Source organism: Patiria miniata, unplaced genomic scaffold (assembly GCF_015706575.1).
Source record: "Patiria miniata isolate m_02_andy unplaced genomic scaffold, ASM1570657v1 HiC_scaffold_9, whole genome shotgun sequence".
Lineage (NCBI taxonomy): Eukaryota > Metazoa > Echinodermata > Asteroidea > Valvatida > Asterinidae > Patiria > Patiria miniata.
In genome coordinates, this window is record NW_024037076.1 from 488,697 (window position 1) to 506,940 (window position 18,244).

General features: G+C 40.3%; 3 protein-coding genes across 5 annotated transcripts in view; 1 reads left to right on the forward strand and 2 right to left on the reverse strand.

The window, feature by feature from the left end:
* LOC119720227 (DENN domain-containing protein 1B-like) overlaps positions 1-3,087 on the reverse strand; it is a 63,368-nt gene extending 60,281 nt beyond the window's left edge. For all 3 annotated transcript variants that reach the window (XM_038189842.1, XM_038189843.1, XM_038189841.1), the window contains exon 1: positions 2,959-3,087. In XM_038189842.1, the coding sequence (XP_038045770.1) occupies positions 2,959-2,975 (17 nt within the window). In that variant the 5' untranslated portion in view covers positions 2,976-3,087. The remainder of the gene's footprint in view (positions 1-2,958) is intronic.
* LOC119720228 lies at positions 3,066-5,349 on the forward strand. Its single transcript, XM_038189844.1, has 3 exons — positions 3,066-4,008; positions 4,774-4,875; positions 5,181-5,349. The coding sequence occupies exons 1-3, from the start codon at positions 3,574-3,576 to the stop codon at positions 5,250-5,252; spliced, it is 609 nt and encodes a 202-aa protein (XP_038045772.1). The 5' UTR covers positions 3,066-3,573; the 3' UTR covers positions 5,253-5,349.
* An 834-nt stretch (positions 5,350-6,183) lies between these two features.
* LOC119719975 (gem-associated protein 4-like) lies at positions 6,184-18,190 on the reverse strand. The gene is made up of 14 exons (XM_038189462.1): positions 17,421-18,190; positions 15,935-17,000; positions 15,417-15,513; positions 15,222-15,303; positions 14,255-14,437; positions 13,613-13,720; positions 12,591-12,743; positions 12,048-12,420; positions 11,446-11,567; positions 10,308-10,389; positions 9,778-9,860; positions 8,799-9,000; positions 7,865-7,998; positions 6,184-7,160 (listed from the first exon to the last, which is right to left on the reverse strand). The coding sequence occupies exons 1-14, from the start codon at positions 17,844-17,846 to the stop codon at positions 6,840-6,842; spliced, it is 3,432 nt and encodes a 1,143-aa protein (XP_038045390.1). The 5' UTR covers positions 17,847-18,190; the 3' UTR covers positions 6,184-6,839.
* Positions 18,191-18,244: the final 54 nt, after the last annotated feature.

Below are 18,244 nucleotides of genomic sequence, written 5' to 3' on the forward strand. Positions count from 1 at the left end.
ATACGCTCAGACTGACAATTGGCACATGGCAAGCATCTTTTGTGATGGGAGACAATGTACAGGAAATGTAGCTTCATTGAAGCGTTGGAGGAAATACACACAGAGATTAGAATTCTAAAGGACATGAAGGAAGACCACAAGATTTTGTGCACACATAGACGGACGTACTGTACTACTTGGAAATCTTTTTCAGAAATGAAAAGGAGTCTGAAAAATATTGTAATATTGATCATGGAGGATCTACCGGGTAGGAGTGTGGCCTATAGCTAGACATTGGCATTTTGTGACTCATAATCAGAGGGTCAGGGGTTCGGACAGCTGCTGGTCTTATGTTGTGTCCTTGGGCAAGTCACTTTACGCCAACTTGCCTCTCTCCACCCAGGAGTATTGTACATGGATACAGCCATGTGGACTGGCATCCCATGGAGAGGGAATATTCTCAGTCTCAGTCATTGTTGCGGGTTATAAATGTAGGTTGTCACTTGTGTCCTTGGGCTAGCCACTTTACCCCTACTTGCCTCTCTCCACCAGGAGTAGAAATGTGTACAGCCACTGGCATCCCATCCAGGGGAACAGATAATATTCTCTGTCATTTCATGCCAAGGAAATTGGAGATAAACACCAGCCCGGCCTGATGGCTCGTGGTGTACTTTGAAAACTTGATCGCGATATTTACCAAGTTCCTACCGGTAATTCTCTAGAGAAACAAAATGCCCATTTGATCATTAGGCCAAAAAAAAAAGTCTCCGGTTTCTGGTATGCGCGCGCGTCACCGTAGCCATGCGCGTCGGCAAAATGAAAAAGTTTTTTTTTCAATGGTTTGACTGGAATTCTGCTGCTGCGCAATTTCAACGTGTTTTTAGATGGGGTTATGATCGAGAATAAGCTTTGTGTGGCCTCTCTGGACTCCCATATATTTGCACTAAGTTTAGTCGGGCACCATTTGCAGTCACCAGCCGACATTTGAAGCACAAAAGTCAGGTAAAAAAAAAAAAAAAGCCGCGTCGCCGCACCACTTTTTGGACAAGCTCCATACCAGAAACCGGAGACTTTTTTTTTTTGGCCTTACGCAATGTTATTTTTTTTTTGTGTTTGCTTTCTCATGGACAACATTGGAAAAATTCGGCTATCCGATCACCACTTTTTTCAATTAATTTCTAGCGCCAAAAGTTACCTCTTTTATGGTTATTCCCTCCACTTTCCCTCCTCTACTCTCACCCCCTCCTTTCCTTAATTTCTATTTATCAATCAGTCGCTCACTTCATCGAGATTCGAACCTCGGACGCTTGCTTGATACACGAGTCTCTTAACCGCTAGGCCGCGCACGATCGCTGTTGCAATAATCAATCTTTGGACGTATTTGAAGTATCCATTGAAATAAACTAAATATTCATGAGAAAATAAATATTCATAATGACGTATTGCACTATCATTGGCCATCTCATGCGACGTCTCATGCGACGTCATGGTTATCGATGTCATGCGTATAACGTACCGCTGTTCCAGACACTTCAATCAGTTTTGACCGGCTGCTTCAACTCAGATCTGCACTACATGTGCATGCAAAATGTGCTCCAAAAACACATTTTTACCAATTTTTTTTCGCATGTCCACTCTTTCCTGGATTCCTCTTGGTTGAAATCACAAGGTAAGGTGAAAATTTGGATGTTTGGCGGCAGGTAAGTGGTGTCCGGTTGGCAGAATTTTTTCACAACATTTTTAATGTTTATTTAAATTTTATCCCCAAACTCCCCTCAAAAATCCAAACCCTGCCCTTTATCTATGACAAGTTCTTAGGTAGTGGCAGCCGTAGTTACGTGATTTTCAACTGGTGCTAATCTGCTATCGTTACGGTAATTGCAAAATCGCCATTGCGAATCTACATGTACAGTCGAGTCTCGTTAATACAAACTCGTTCGGACCTAAGAGGAACATCAGTCCCATTCATTGTGCACATAAATGCACAGTCAGGACGAAGCCTTTGTTTGTTATAACCAGAAGTTTGTATTAACAGAGTTTGTACTAACGAGATTAGACTGTATATCACATTTATAGCTACCGGTACTCGTACAACCAGAACGCTTCAGTAGCTCGATTGGTTACCATGTGGTTACACGTTCGACAACTGAACCGCGTTGTTAATTTAATTAATTTTTTTTTCATAGTTTTCTTTCCTTTCATGTTTTTAATCAATTTGTTTTTATTTTAAACACGTTTAAGTATATTTCTTTTTCTTCGTAATCTGTGGCTTTGGAGGATTTTTTTAAAATGGGAAATAAAGTCCAAGAACCATTCGGTTGAATGATAGTCTGGTTCCAACAGCCAAAGACCGTAATGGTGAATACTATTATTAGGTCATGGAGCCAGACGATGCCGTAACGCGTAACGATAGCAGTTGAAAATTGCATATTTACAGCTGCCGTAACCAAAAAGCACTACGCTGTTCAAATTGATGTCACCAACTAGTTTGGTATTTACAATTAATCACATAAAATAAAAGTTGATTTTGTTCTCCTAGGGAACGGGGCCCTTCACCATACGATCTCCCTCCATTTCAATAAAATATGGTCATGGATGCCACTCCCACTTTTTAGGCCAAGGATTTTTAACACAATTGTCAATACCCAAGTGAAATACTACTGAAAAGTTAACACGAGTAGCACTTGTCAAATAAAAATGAGATCATCACAGCTGCGACACGACAAACCAATCAAACAGATAAGACATGTGTCACATTACATTTAGACCTAGGCTATAGGGTAATGATTTATGAATATTCGGCGGTGGTTTGCGACCGTACCACGGCCCACGCCATATCACATGCACGCCGATTTCGACGACGATCGACCCTTTGAGTTTGAGTTTGAGAAAATGACGGTAAAATTCACGGTATCTGGGGTGATAACACAGCAACTTAAAGGGTGGCCCCTGCGTCTTACTACTTGACAATTCACTTACTTGAGTCTGCAGTCCATGTTGGCGATCGGGAATAACGAAATTTCCGACTTCCTGTTGCCATCGATCAGAGTTCACTCCTTTTCCGTACTGCAGTCAGCCATTTTGTGAGCCCATAATGGTATGGTCCAATGTAGGGGTGTAGGTAAAAGTTCAGCATAATTTCGTGCATCAAGATTCCGGTATGGTGATAAAATTGGAAAATATCTATTGAAATGTATCATCTCAAATAAAATTTCACGTGTATTGATGCATAAAGACAGAAATATCTGCGAAATTTTGATTACCGAAACCAAAAGGTTTGCTGTTGGTTAAAAAAAAACACCCACGTAAAAATAGTATTTACCTTTCAAAGTTCGTGTCCTCTGTTTATTTTCTTTATGACATGTATGAGCTATCGAGTTAAGTTTCGGTCGTGGACTCAGCTGTTTTATTGCAGAAATATTTTGAACATTTGTCAGTTTGTATTTAATCGATCTTTCAGCCGTGGAAATCCGCAGAACTGGTGTGAACATAGCCAAAGTTAAAGACAAAAACTCTGCACGTTGTGTTTCCGAAATTATACTCAATGTTTTGAGATTAAGGCCTATCTCAGAATATTTTCTACCTCCAGAGTCCATGGTTTTATGCTGCAAAATGCAAGCTGCATATGGACGAGTAGGCCTAGGCCTACACTTTCAATCGAGATTTTCAAATCTCGTACGAAAGGAGCACATTTTGCTCAGGAAATTGTGGACATGTAGACTTGCCAGTGCTGGAAATGATAGATCTTCAGTACTCCAAAGCAGATCATCTCAGTGGGCGTGGTTACCCGGGATGCGTTCCTGTGATTGTCGGATGTCTTCAGGTTCTAGAACCGGAAGTGATGTGGAAGAACTTGCAGACAGCAGAATGGGTGAAATTTCATCGGGAGAGAAGGATCGTGGGAGCGACGAAAGGAAAAGCGGAGGCGGGATGCCACTATCTTCGCTAGTCGAGGATGAGGCAGTGGAATTTGACAAACTCACTGCTGATGAAAAGGAGATTTACAGATTGCACAAAGGGGCGTGTCAAGTATGTCAAAGAGGGGGCTTAAGGAGTTGCACTTTCTCTAAACGTCTGTTGAAACTTGCAATCACTGTTTTAGACTAATAAAATATTTTCACAATTAGCATCATTCATTCATCATTTAATATCATCATCACATTAAAGTTTAGAATCATTGTAATCGTCAATTATCTTAATCTTCATCAGATTCATCATCATCATAATAATCACCAGGAAAATCTGAATCATTATAATCAACAATATATAAAAAAAAACACCAGAATCATATTCATTTCAGAATCATTAATATCAGACTTTTTATAAAAATCGCCATTTATACAAGAATTATCAAGATAATCATCAACATTTATTGTCATCAGAAGCATCACCAAAACAAGCAGAATCGTCTGATATCACTAGAATTAAGAAATGATTAACATCAGAATTATCGGCAGAATCATCGAAATCATCAGAGTTTTCATGAGAATCATCTTCAGAGTGATCATCAGAATCATCAGAATCGGGGCATCATTAAAATTGAGATTCATCATTTTTATCAATGTCATCAACATTTCAAAAATCATCCTCATGTTATTCCCCCTTGTTTCGATACACCGTATGGGGACCATCCCCTCATCCCTGTCTCTGGGAAATTTCTAGATCCACTGCTGAAGCTACTACTGGGACATGATGTTCTTAAAAAAAAATATGTGTCATAGGGTTTCAACACAAATACCAAGGTAGTTTGGATATCTTTTACTTTTTCCATCCTTATCTGGTTTTGTCCATCAGGCTGGCCAGAGTTCCTACATAGATCCATCAACGGGATATATTGTTTTGACACAATCAGAGCACATCGATCGAGGAAAATGCTGTGGAAATTGCTGTAGACATGTAAGTATAACTTGAGAAATGTAGTCATTATACATTGTAGCACTATTAACGTGGAAATAAGAACACATTACACAAACCAATACATTCTCCATTTGTTTATTCGTTTAAACACTTGTCCAATTGAAAAGTAGAAATTTGAAGGCATCAATTTTTTCCAAATAATCTTTGAATTATCATTTTAGGCACAGTAGTAAAATTTCACTGAATTTACTGTTTACACACCTTTAATCAGATCTGCACTTTTTGAAATTTGTCTTTTCGTAATAATCCTGTCCACTCATAACTATACTCTTTATCATTTTCAGTGCCCTTACGGACACGCAAACGTTCCGGTGGAGTATCGTACAAAGAAATTCAACTCTGCGTTCTTTGTCTGACAATTGTTGAATTGTTTTTTTAGATCTTTGCTTAGCACCTGTACTACATTGTATTACTAAGTACTACATTGTATTACATAGTACCACATTGTATTACATAGTACTTTGTATTACATAGTACTACATTGTATTACATAGCACTTACAATGTACATTGTACAAAGGTACATGTACTACATTGTAGTACATAGTAATACATTGCATTACATAGTACTAAATTGTATTACATAGTACCACATTGTATTACATAGTACCACATTGTATTACAAAGTACTACATTGTATTACATAGCACTACATTGTGCAAAGGTACATGTACTACATTGTATTACATTCTATTTATTCAATGATGAATCGATAAAACCACCGAGTGCTTTGGCGGTTTGGAGTAGTACGGGGGAATAACAGGCAGGGCGGTTGGGGGCGGTACAGGGAGTAACAGGCAGGGTGGTTTGGGGCGGTACAGGGAGTAACAGGCAGGGCGGTTGGGGGTGGTACAGGGAGTAACAGGCAGGGCGGTTGGGGGCGGTACAGGGAGTAACAGGCAGGGCGGTTGGGGTGGTACAGGGAGTAACAGGCAGGTTGGTTTGGGGCGGTACAGGGAGTAACAGACAGGGTGGTTTGGGGTGGTACAGGGAGTAACAGGCAGGTTGGTTTGGGGCGGTACAGGGAGTAACAGGCAGGGTGGTTTGGGGTGGTACAGGGAGTAACAGGCAGGGTGGTTTGGGGCAGTACAGGGAGTAACCGGCAGGGTGGTTTGGGGCAGTACAGGGAGTAACAGGCAGGGCAGTTTGAAGGTGATTCGACATTTTTTTTTATGTTCGAACATGAATTTGGATTTTTGGGCAAAAGTCTTATTTCTATATCTTCCTGACCAAAAAATGGTTAATACACGTATATGTAATGAAAATTAAATACAATTCAAACAAACTCTCACATACTGAATAATTGTATTGAAATTTTAAAAAAATGTTCTCCGTTTGAAGAAAAAAAATCATACATTTTATATTCGTAATCTTCTGACAGTATTCAATTGGTACAGTGCATTTTGTTTCCATCAATACAGGTTTTGTCAAAACTGAAATACAAGTTCTCTTTCCAGAATGTTACTTTTTTGTTAAAACCTATATCATTTTAATGCAAGTTTTCAAGCAAAGAGATACCTTCACATTTAATTTGCAGTGTGTTGAAATAAATAAGAGCACATTATATAAGTTTCTGTATTTTTGGTAAATGATTTGTGTTCTACATTACAACTTTATCAGGGATATCAAGTATTTGATTTGATTAAAGATTGTTCTGGCACATGATTGGTCAAAAATTTGTGCTCTACTCTATGATTGGTCCATTCAATGCTCATTTTTTGTAGGATTATCCTCAGTTGTCACAAGACAATTTCTGATTGGTCAAAAGTTCATGGACTTCTCTCTGATTGGTCCATACAATGTCCAGCTCCAATTCTCTGTACACCAGCTCATTTGTGATTGGTTGAAAGTTCTAGCCCTTCACTCTGATTGGTCAGAACTTCCAGCCCTTTGCTCTGATTGGTCAAAACTTGTAGCCCTTCACTTTGATTGGTCATCTCATGGTCAATTTCCTTGTGTGAGACCACTTATCTTCTGTAACAATGTTCTCCTCTGATCACCATCCACTTTCTGATTGGCCAGAATTCCAAGAACTTCAATCTGATTGGTCCGTTCGAAACGCAGTTGCAACTTTGAAAAATCTGAGCACGTGATCTCCTCCATCTGCGATAAATATTCCAGAGTCAGAACGAAGACCTGCTCCTTCAGTTCGTCCGTTGGCAAGGAGCCAAGGACATCGCAAGCGTGGCAGAAGAACTGGCCAATCACAAAGAGGCAGCCCGGTTGATCCGAAAGGTCAGAGGTCGAGATCTGGGACAGAAGTTGCTGCAGTATATAAAAAGTAAAAACCGGTTAAAAGTTATCCTTCAGATTTCACATCTTTTACGAAATGCTTCATATAGATCAGTGCTTCGAACTTCCAAAAGTGAATTTTCTAAGGTTGGCATATTTTTTCCCTGAAATTTCCTTAGAATTTTTCTTGGTTTTCCCCATTTTTCCTTAAAATATATGTAACTTTATTAATCCATACAGAAAACGAAAATGGATATTTCTTACTTGCTTAATTTCTCATTTTTTTGTAAAAGAAAGTCTCTTCGAAGCTTAGCAGCGTCATTATCTGCATTCGCTTTAATACATTTTTCAGAGACCTCTGCTTCGGACGTTAAAAAATTCTTTCAAATATGGAAATTTTCTTTACAAGTGGAAGCTCTTATAAAGATGCGAATTTGGATAACTTCTCTGCGCATGATATTTAGAGGGCGCCAGACAGCTGAACCATGTACGGCAATAGAGGGGGGAATTTTGCACTCATTTTCCCATTTTGTCTTACGTCCGTAAATGAATCTAGCATCCTCCATTTCTACAATGGAAGCTTAAAATATTTTTTTTATCCGGCAGCAAAAGAAAAAATGTACGTCAGTTTTTAAATGGTGCAACGTAAAAATAAGCCACACTGTGGTTGCAAGACTGGTTCAAAAAATTACAAATCCAGTACCGGTAGGTTTTGTTTTTGTTTTGTCGTTTCTCACCTGCATTGTGCCAACATAGCAACGGGTCACATGATGCAGCAGAGGCGGGGTTGCCCAGTCTTGGCAGCAGGGGCTCATCAGGACCTGCATCACAGAGAGCAGGAGTTGGGATTGGCCCAGATGGACTCTGAAATCTGCATATACAATGAATATTCATCAGGTTTTCAAGATCAAAAATGTTGTTCAATCCTTTGTAAACCTTTTGAGGCAAGGTTCAACTGATCTGTTAAAGGTATACAATTTTTGACAAAAAGCAAAAAACAAAACTATTAAATTATTATGAAATACCTTACTTGACTGTAAGTGAAATCATGACACCTGGTGTGCTGTCATTTTCAAGAAAAGTGGAATTTTTCTACCAATTTCCAAAGATGGTCGGCCAACAATCGTTGGAAAAAAAAGATTTTTGTTTTTCAATTACTGCCCTCAATTTACCAAGTTTATAGTTTCTCTACATTTTGTTTGCAATTGATTACAGATCTGTGAACAGGTGCAATCCAGCTAGACTGGTTCCCTGACCTGACAATTCCCCAATGTATATAAATTGTTCCATTTTGTCTGAAGTAGGGTCAGGGAACCAGACCACAAGAACAGCATTTCTTTTTTCCCCAGCATCTATGAACACAAAACTTTAAACGGGTCAGTGTAACAATATTTGCCATAAAATACTGGCCCCCAAACCCATCCACTTCTGAAAATCACAGCAAACGTAAATGTTGTATATTACCTTTAATGGAGGGGCTAAACAGTGTCTGACAACAGAGGGGGTGGGGTGGGGGGAGGGAGGGGGTGGGGGTGGGGTGGGGTGGGTGGGGGGGGGAGGGGGTGGGGTGGGGTGGGGGGGGGGTGGGGTGGGGCTGGGGTGGGGGAAGGTTGCGTGCTTGGGGTGTGGGAAGTTTGAAACCCTTACAATAAGGAAATATTTTCCCCCTACCTCCGATGTTCACCATGGGTAGTTCCGTCACGTATCGTGCGCTGTACGGAATCCAGAGGACTCCACTGGTCAAAAGTTGCGCCAGCATTCCCATGATGCATTGCCACTCCCCCATGATGCTCTGGGGCAGGACTTGGACAAGAGCCAACGTGAGCGCCTCCAAGAAACTGTCGTTTGATGTTCCCTCTGGCAGTAGAATGCTCTGAATACAAAAAAACCAGAAATGAGATTTGAATATGTGTAGGATGGCTAAGGCAAAATTTCACTAAGAAATTAGGTAGAGTAAACCACTCGTAATTTGTGATTTTTCTTGTTGGAACCAACGAAAGCGCTCAAAATCTAAAGACGGATGCTTAATAACTAAACCTGATGAAGTTTTAGCTCTGTGAATGCTGCATATTTCAAGAAAACATAACATACATAAACACAATATTTTTGATCTCGATTCCAATTCCAAAGTTGCGGAGTCATATTTGGAATTGCGCCCTCTCGTGACACAATCTGAAATCAGCATTCGGGACATGATTCTCATTCAGCCGGTCGTCACCCATTCACGGATTCGCACAATTGCAAACCCACTACAAATCAGAATGCATGTGGGCAGATTCACGGAAATTTCCAAAAATGTGTCACTTGACACATCTTTGGAAATGGCCTTCTTTTGTTATTTTCTTCAAAATGACTGCATGCCAGAAGGAACACTTTCACAGGGACTTTAGTGTCATCTTTAAACCAAGAAAGCTTTTTCAAAATAATTTTTGTAAGATACTTTTTGGATAGCTGCAATCTACGTTACCCTTTAAACCAAACTTGTGAAATAGGCTTACTGTCGGCACTCAATTTTCTGTTACGCTTAACAATGATTTTTCACTTAAAGCAGAATTAATTTTTCAAATTTACGAGTTAAAAGGAAATGTACGTTTAATAGAAACTCATAGTACGTAGTTGATTTTTGTCTTTGTTTTCTTCGCAAACTAACCTCGCTCAAGATGTTGGCTAATCTGTCAGATACGCGACAGCAGAGAAGTAACTCAATCATATGGTCACACAGAGATATTGCCTCTGAAATGGGAAAAATAATGAGCAAAACATTAGTACCGGTACATTAATGTGTAGTCGCTCATGTTGGGTACAAATTGCACATGAAATCCTGGTGTTTAAAGATGCATTCGAGTTTAACTAAAAAAAAGAAAAAAAGAAGATTGTTTTTCTCAATTGCAGTTTTCCTAGCAATATAAAAGTTGTTCAATTTTGAATGAGACATCAAACAAACATATCCAGTGAAATTTTAAACTATGTCTTTATACAAAAGTTTACTTACTGCCTGACCAAACTTCAGCCTGGCTCCTCACTGCTTATAGGCAAATAAACAGTCCGCAAACTGGGACAGATTTCCGCAAGACTTGTCTTTGTGGTAATTCCAAAAATGTTCCTAGCCAATTTCTTTTTCCACTGGATGTGCCACTGTTTTTTTTTGACAAAGAGAAACCTCTTTAAACAGGAACTCACTCTGTGGGTTCTTGTTGGATGGTGTTGCAGACCACTCGGAATCAGGCAAACTGCACATGTTGATTATACTCTCTGGCATGAGCTATATAAACAATATAAAAATGAAAAGAAAAGTTTATTATTCACGTGGTCACAAATGCAAAGTGAATGTAACATCAAGAAACATTCGGAAAATTGAAATGTCTTCAACTTTTGTGGAATCGCAGCGCAAAAAAACTTGCCGTTACGACACAGATTTGTATAAATCGTGCTCCCTTTCGTGCCGAGTATGAAGCGACTATTAAAGACTTGGTTTCTTTGTATGGAGAACAGCATTTGAGAAAAGTTAATCAAGAAATGCGTTTATCAAAGTTTTACTTAAACTCTCAAGAATGCACGCCAGTCACAATTTTTGTACGAACGTTGTTAATTATTTGGACTACTTATTAAAAAAACATACAAATATTGCATTTCTGGTTATCGTGGTGCACCAGGGGCGGATCTTCAGGTAACTGTCAGGAAAAAGGGGGGGGGGGCCTTCAGACGTCCAGGGGGACCGAGGCAATTGGAAAATAAATTTAGGGACCGTGACCATTCAGCCCTGGTATGAAAATGGCCCCCTGGTACCCGGTTCAGAGCCAGTCCGGTCTTCAGCCCAGTCTCGTCCGGTACATGGTCCTGTCTGACCAGAAGTTTTGAAGTCAGTCAGGCGCATCAATTTATTGCCTGTCAGAGAACGTCCAGAGCAGAACAATAGCAGATTTACCGGATTAAAGATAAAATACTTCCAAACGCCTTGGTAATTTACGGTCCCATTGTGCGCGAAACCACATGGCAGGGGTTTTGATCTGTGCCGACGAAAGTGTTCTATTGTTTAGCGCTGAGAGATGAAAACCACAAGCAGGTTTCTTCTGGGATATATTACATGTGTCAATACTTGCAAACAATAGACCCCAGGATAGAGGAGTTCCTGATTAGCAACCGGACCAGCTCCTAGGCCGGTAGCTGGGACGGTATGAGAGGACTTCTTGGGAGGGGACGAGCTTACAGGGGGGCCCTTTTCATACCGGGGCTGAATGGTCACGGTCCCTTAGGAACTGTAGCATTCCATTTATTATTTTTTTAAGGCTTGAGATTTGAAATTACGGCTAGTCCTTACCCTCTTTTGGTGTTGTAGGCAATCTGGTAGTGACTCCTGTAATGTGAGTGTGGTTGACCAGTGCAGCGTTGACGCGACACGGTTGATGAGCCAAGATATGCCACGTTCTCTTTCAGCATCGCCTGAAAATGGAAATATTGCAAACATTTCACTTGTGCAGGCAGCCCATTGAATTTGAATGAAATGCAACGGAAATGCAAATAACATGCAAATAAATTGCAAATGAAGTGCAAATGAAATACACAAATGACATGCAAATGAATGCACATGAAATATAATTGAAATGCTTATGAATGCAAATTACCGGCAAATGACATGAAAATGACATGCAAATGAAATGTAAAAGAATGAGAATTTGATGCAAATTAAATGCAAATGAAGTGCAAATGAAATACACAAATGACATGCAAATGAATGCACATGAAATATAATTGAAATGCTTATGAATGCAAATTACCGGCAAATGACATGAAAATGACATGCAAATGAAATGTAAAAGAATGAGAATTTGATGCAAATTAAATGCACATGAAGTGCAGATGAAATGCAAATGAAATGCAAATCATCATGTTGCCCTTTGACCTTGCAACACCACACCTTACCAGGCATCGTCATGGCGATCCTCCCCATCCTTCCCAGGAGGCCTTGCACAGCTTCCTTGACCTCGGCTTTCGGTGTCGTCGTGACAACGCCGCCCCACAACACACGACCGCTATCCAGGAGCTGGCAGAGGCAAAGCATGATGGGAAACGCGGACGTCCCAAAGACGGACGTGTTGCTTATCTGTGTCCGAGTTTCTTGAAGATTGACAACCTCTTTTAGGAACTTCAAGACCATGATGAGATGGCTTCGATTGTCTGTCGCTGTTGTGTCGGTACGGAGGTTCGGAAGGATGCAGAGTTGAGCAAAAGCTTCGGCAGGAAGGACGGGGGGCATCCAAAATGGACATTGGGGATCCAGAAAAGGTTTGAAGGGCTGAAATATGGGGAAAGACGATTTGCAGTAAATTAATTGTTCATGTTCTATCTAACAATCAGTGAGAAAATGGTAAAAACCTTGTTTTTCAAGACTGAATTCAGATTTCAGATGATGAAAATATCATTGGACATGATGTGGCATTCGAAGAAGTGCACATAGAATCTCACCTGCAGTAGCACAGTGACCAGCTGTAGGAGGTTGGCCTCTTCGCTGGGTGTTGTGGCCAGTGTTGCCATGGCGTCCTGGATCAGGTGACAAAGCAGGGGCCAGTTATCTGCTCGTTGTTGGAACGTGGCCAGGGAGGGCATAGCCTGCAAGACCTGTACTCAGGGGCATCAAGAAAACCAAGAGAAATATTTCATTCCAGAGAAAGTTCAGGCAAGGACTATAGTTAACCGTAGTTTGACTAACTTCACTCAAATGCTGTATGTTTGGACTACTCTAGTCGACTTTTTGGAACCAGAGCCCATGGCACGGTTCCATCACTGGTAATCAGCCATGCGCATTATCAAGCACAGCGGGGAGCCAGGATGAAGATTTTTTACGTTGACGTTTTGACCAGCGCATGACTATAGAGGCATTCGCACGTTGCTATAAGTGCGCAGGCTTAAGTCACATCATGAATCAAAACTAGTTGACTAATGGTCTTCGTCAAAACTTGCTCAAAGTTACAGATCAAACTTGCTCCTTGTTGCTCGGTTGCATACCGCCCCCTAGAGTTCGTGTATGAAGCCAATATTGTACCCGAGTAACGCATTGGCCCCATGTATGAACTGAAACACACTCTAGATTGGTTCCCATCCACTTCCTAATGACTCTAGAACACAACAGTGTCCAGAAACCAGTCTATAGTGCACATTTTATTATGAGGCTACACAGCGCCCTCTTTAGTTCATGCACTTAGACCATCGGGGCCTTTTCGAAAACTTGGCCATGCCTTCAAACTTGGCATTCATCATCATTTGGAAGCCATAGTATCCAAACCAAATGGAAATGTTCTTTAAATCCCTTAAAGCAGAACTTCAACCATGCTGAGCCGAAGCTGGAGACAGCCATGGTTTCGAAAATATGTCAGTGTGAACTGAATTGTGAGCCAGAGTCGCCAAGCCAACGCCTGGAGATGAAGCCGTGGTTTCAGAAATACCAATGAAATGGAACAGCTTAGTCTAGTGCCCTGCTTGTTCCTTACCTGACACACTGCTTGGCACACTGCGGCGTTAGACACCGCTCGACTGACCCCTAACCTGAGGGTTTTGACTGGACACTGCAAGGCCAGGCAGGACACGGCAGTCAGAACCTAAACACACAGAGAAAAAAAATTGGATAAAAAATAAAATATGTAACAAATAAATGAATTTAAATAAACCAAATCTATCTGATTTTTTGGTATTAATTAAAGCCAAATTATTGTCTGGCAGCCAATAATTGTGAATTTTGTGAAGAAATAATCAAATGACTAAATGTTGGTTGAATCTTTTTTTCTTGGTTCGACATCTCATTCAAAGGCAAATAATTTTCATACTGCTAAGACAAATTTAAAAAGCAATTAAAAAACAGCAGGTCTATTGGTGAAACTTCAAAAATGGAAAAAAAAATCTTTGCAATAATCTTTGAGACAACTCTACATGACTGTCAATCTATAAAAAAAAGTGTGATATTAATTTTGTAACAATATTATGTAACTTTGTAACATTTTTAGCAGATCATGCCAATATTGAACACATTTTACTTAAAAAAACTGTTTTCACTGAAGACATTTGACCCTCAAAATTGAGTTTTATTTGTGTCCAGCTGGAAAGGGAAGAGCCTCTACAAAGGTCTGAACTCTGACCTCTGTGTTTTCTTGGCCCCGTGCCAGACTGACCAGCCTGTTGAACGCGCTGGTGGACTCGCGCTCAAAACCACCAGCGTCGTGCCTGGCGAAGACCGACACTCCAGCGGGATAGCTCCACAGGCGATCACGGAGCTTGTTCTGAAGGGGGAAGGGAAGGGTCGAGTAGCTAGCGAGAAGGACCTGATTGGAAAAGAAAACAAAACAACAAAGAATTTGATAAGATTGATATTCCAAATTAAAATGATTCAAAAAACGCTTGAAAATAAAGAGATGTATGTTCTATGTATGGGGATTGTGGAGTTTATAGGATACCTATAGTCTTTTTGGTTCTTAAAAAGATTTTGCCGCTCCAAAATGACGTTTGCAACCTCAGGCATCTTCTTTTTACTATATTGACCCTATTTTTCTGTTTATTTTGAACAGCTTTTTGGGAAAAAATGTGACTTTTTTAACCTGATATTCTAGTAGCAACTGTGTGGATCGACACACTCACACAGCTTTTTTTGTCAGGGTGCGCGTTTGTCGCTGCATAGTCTCGTCGTCGTTTTTACCCAATAATTTCCCTCAAAAATCAAAACCCTGCCCTCTTTCCACAAAATTAATCCTGTAGATATTGAACATGGTGTCAATAAAACTACATTTACATTTCATGGCTGAGATCTGTAGGTAATTCTGTAGATTGCGAGCTTGAGTCTAGTCTTTGGTGTTGTGAGGCACGAGGATGTGTGTCCTTGGGCAAGACACTTTTCCCCATTTCACACTGTCCTTTCCACCCAGGCACTGTGCAGTGCAGAGATAGCTACTGTGTTTGAATTAGCCATTAGCTTTTGAAGAAAAAAAAAAGATCACCTTCAACTGCATTATTTCCAAGGATCTGAAATTACAACAAAAATTGATTGATATATTTTTTCACTTCTCATTGTTGCAATTTTATAAAAGGCGTTGCAAAATTGCTAACACCAACCTTTAAAACTCTTTGGATGACATCGCTAGCAAGTTTTCTTTCGTCCATTGCCATGGCAACGCCAATCAGTTGCTCCGTGAATCTGTTAAAAAAAGAGAAGAGAATGAAATCAAATGTAATCATCAAGAAAGTACACAACTGTCAAATATTTTGAATAAAAACATTTTTGGTGTGCCAGTAGGAGTATGTTCTCACCTTGGGACAGCCAAAGCTGTGATGTTCCGCTCCAGACATTCCATCCATGAATCCTCCTCCCACTGGTTGCTGGCTGACAGCAACTGGCCGAGATCATCTACACAATTTGTAACAAAAATAAAGGCAACCTTTAGAAGTGGTTGTAAATTCACAAGTAATCAATGAAACTTGTGATTGACAAGTGATTGGCGTGTGATTGACTTGTGATCGGCTTGTAATTGGCTTGTGATTGACTTGTGATTGGCGTGTGATTGGATTGTAATTTTCTTGTGATTGGCTTGTAATTGACTTGTGATTGGCCTGTGATTGACTTGTGATTGGCTTGTGATTGACTTGTAATTGACTTGTGATTGATTTGTGATTGACTTGTAATTGGCTTGTGATTGGCTAGTGATTGATTTATGACTGACTTGTGATTCACTTTTGGTTGGCCTGTGATTGACTTGTGATTTGGCTTGTGATTCACTTAAAAAAATAAAACAAGCCTTATTAATGACAAAACAATCTTCTGGCCAAACCTTCGTATCCTTCCAGTCTTTCGTCCACTCTTCTGATGGCCTCCAAAAGCCACATGTGTTCTCTCTGTTCATTGGCCTCTCTATCCATCTCCATAGCAACAGTTAACTTCTCAGCCAATAGCACGTCCTCATCTAGTACCTGAGACAAATGTGCTTCAACCTCACTGCACTGTCGCTTCATCAACTCAATGTCATTGAGGGTTTGTTCCGTAACGGGCAATTGCAAATTTTGACCAAAATATCGAGCAACTCTGTTCAGAATATTACAGACATCTGTGGCAAGACATGCAAGGAGAACGTCTTGGTTCACTTCTTTGTCCTTTAGCAATGACCTGAAGTCTTCAGGGTCTGGGGTATTTGTATTGCATTTATCTACAAAGAAATCTTCCCAATCAACAGTCAGCAGGCAATGAAGAGTGTATACAATCTTCGTGACTGCGACACACGCGAGTTCGCGTTTCTCAAGTGACTGCGCATCGTCTTCGTCACAGTTTCTCTGCGGCTCATGCGACATTGTATCCCACTGATCAAAAACACCAGTGCAGTTTCGAGAATCTGACAAGCAAAGAAGATGTAGTTTGTATATTGCACTGGAGAAGTTTGGATCATTCTGCCTGTGTTTCTGTGCAACTGCTGTAATACTTTCACAGTAGTTTGAATTGTCCGAGTGAAACTTGACGTCGTGGTTTCCATCCTTGAGTTTGAGTTCGGAAGTCAAATTGTTCAGGCAGACTGCCAAGGCTTGGATGACGTGAAATCTTAGATTCTTGATCTGAATTTTGGACTGGAGCTTACAGATCTGTTCGCAGGACGATATCACGTGTCTGTGAAATGCTGTTGGACTTTCAGAAGTATTGGTTGACTTCAACCTCGTCTGACTGTGGATATTTTTGTCGCCAATTTCTGGTCTCTTTCTAGTTGAGCTGTTTCCACGATCACGAGGCGATGGCATGAGCGAGCTTATCAGGATGAAAACAAGAAGATTAAGGGAGTTCATTTTGATACACTCTGCGACAATTTCTTCCAAAAGTTCAGCTGCCATTTTATAATCCAGAGAACAGAGTACCTGAAAAGCATAATGAAAGACAATGAAAAAAAAAATCAGTTTGTTACAATTGGAACAAAACTAATCAATTAAAAGAGTAAATTTACCATGTACTTAAGTGTTAGAAAATGCACCAACAGAAGAACAAACAACAGTCAACAGAGTAGGTACCATTATGGAGTTTCTTGCTTCACATTTTAGTGATCTTGATTTAAAAATGGCCAATTAAATTTAACTCTTGAAATAAGAATATACAACATGATGCGAAAGAATATATAGGGCCTATTGTCTTCAAAAATATGTGTAAACTCATTCTTACGCTTTTTTTTTACAAAGTGGGATTTTTTATTATCCAAAATATGTTATTTCCATAAAATTGTCCACATCCATAAAAATTTCAATTTCGTTTTTGCAATATTTGCAATTAATTCTAGCGCCTACCTGGGCACAAAGCTGTCCCCATTTGAAGGTGTTGGCCACATCAAGATACAGACTCAGGTCGACATCGTTGGGTAGCGCCCTTGAAACTCCCTCAAAGTATTCAAGCAAGCAATCGTTGCAATCCTCGGACCAAGACTTTTCCTCTGCCGCATTTTCTTCTTTTTTTCTTCTTCTCTCGAGCAACTTGCAAAACAAAATGGCGTGGAGTTTAAAGTTCCAGTGACATTTCTCAGCCTCTGTGCGTTCTCCCTCCAGACCATGAATTATCTCTCTCACTGCGTGGCAGACTGCAGTGATGTTGACTTTCCCCCGCCGTCTTTTCCCGGCCTCCGTGGTAATGTATTCGTCATGTTCTGCCAAGCCATTTTCAATTTCCGGGCAGTAAAAACTGGCTTGAAAAAGTGCGATTTCTGGTTCAAAATTCATTTCTATCCACTCAAAAGTAACAAAATTTAAAACAAAAGTAATAAATTAACGATGTTTAACTATTCAAGTTTACATTTGTATTCAGAAAACCTGTCAAAACGTGCTTAATATTTCCGCTCCGAACCACATCACATTCCGTTCCATGGAGGCTGCCATCTTGAATTGTTATTTGTCTGTACTAATTCAAACGCTGGAGGGCGCTATTCTGAGAGACAGTAAATGTCTTACCATTTTCAAACGCTAGCGGGCGCTATTCTGAGAGATGTTCTTCGCTCATGCTTTGCTAGAGGGCGCTATTCTGAGAGACCGCAAATGTTCTGTACTATTTTGAAACGCTAGAGGGCGCTGGACCGTAAATGTCTGTACTATTTTCAAACGCTAGAGGGCGCCATTCTGAG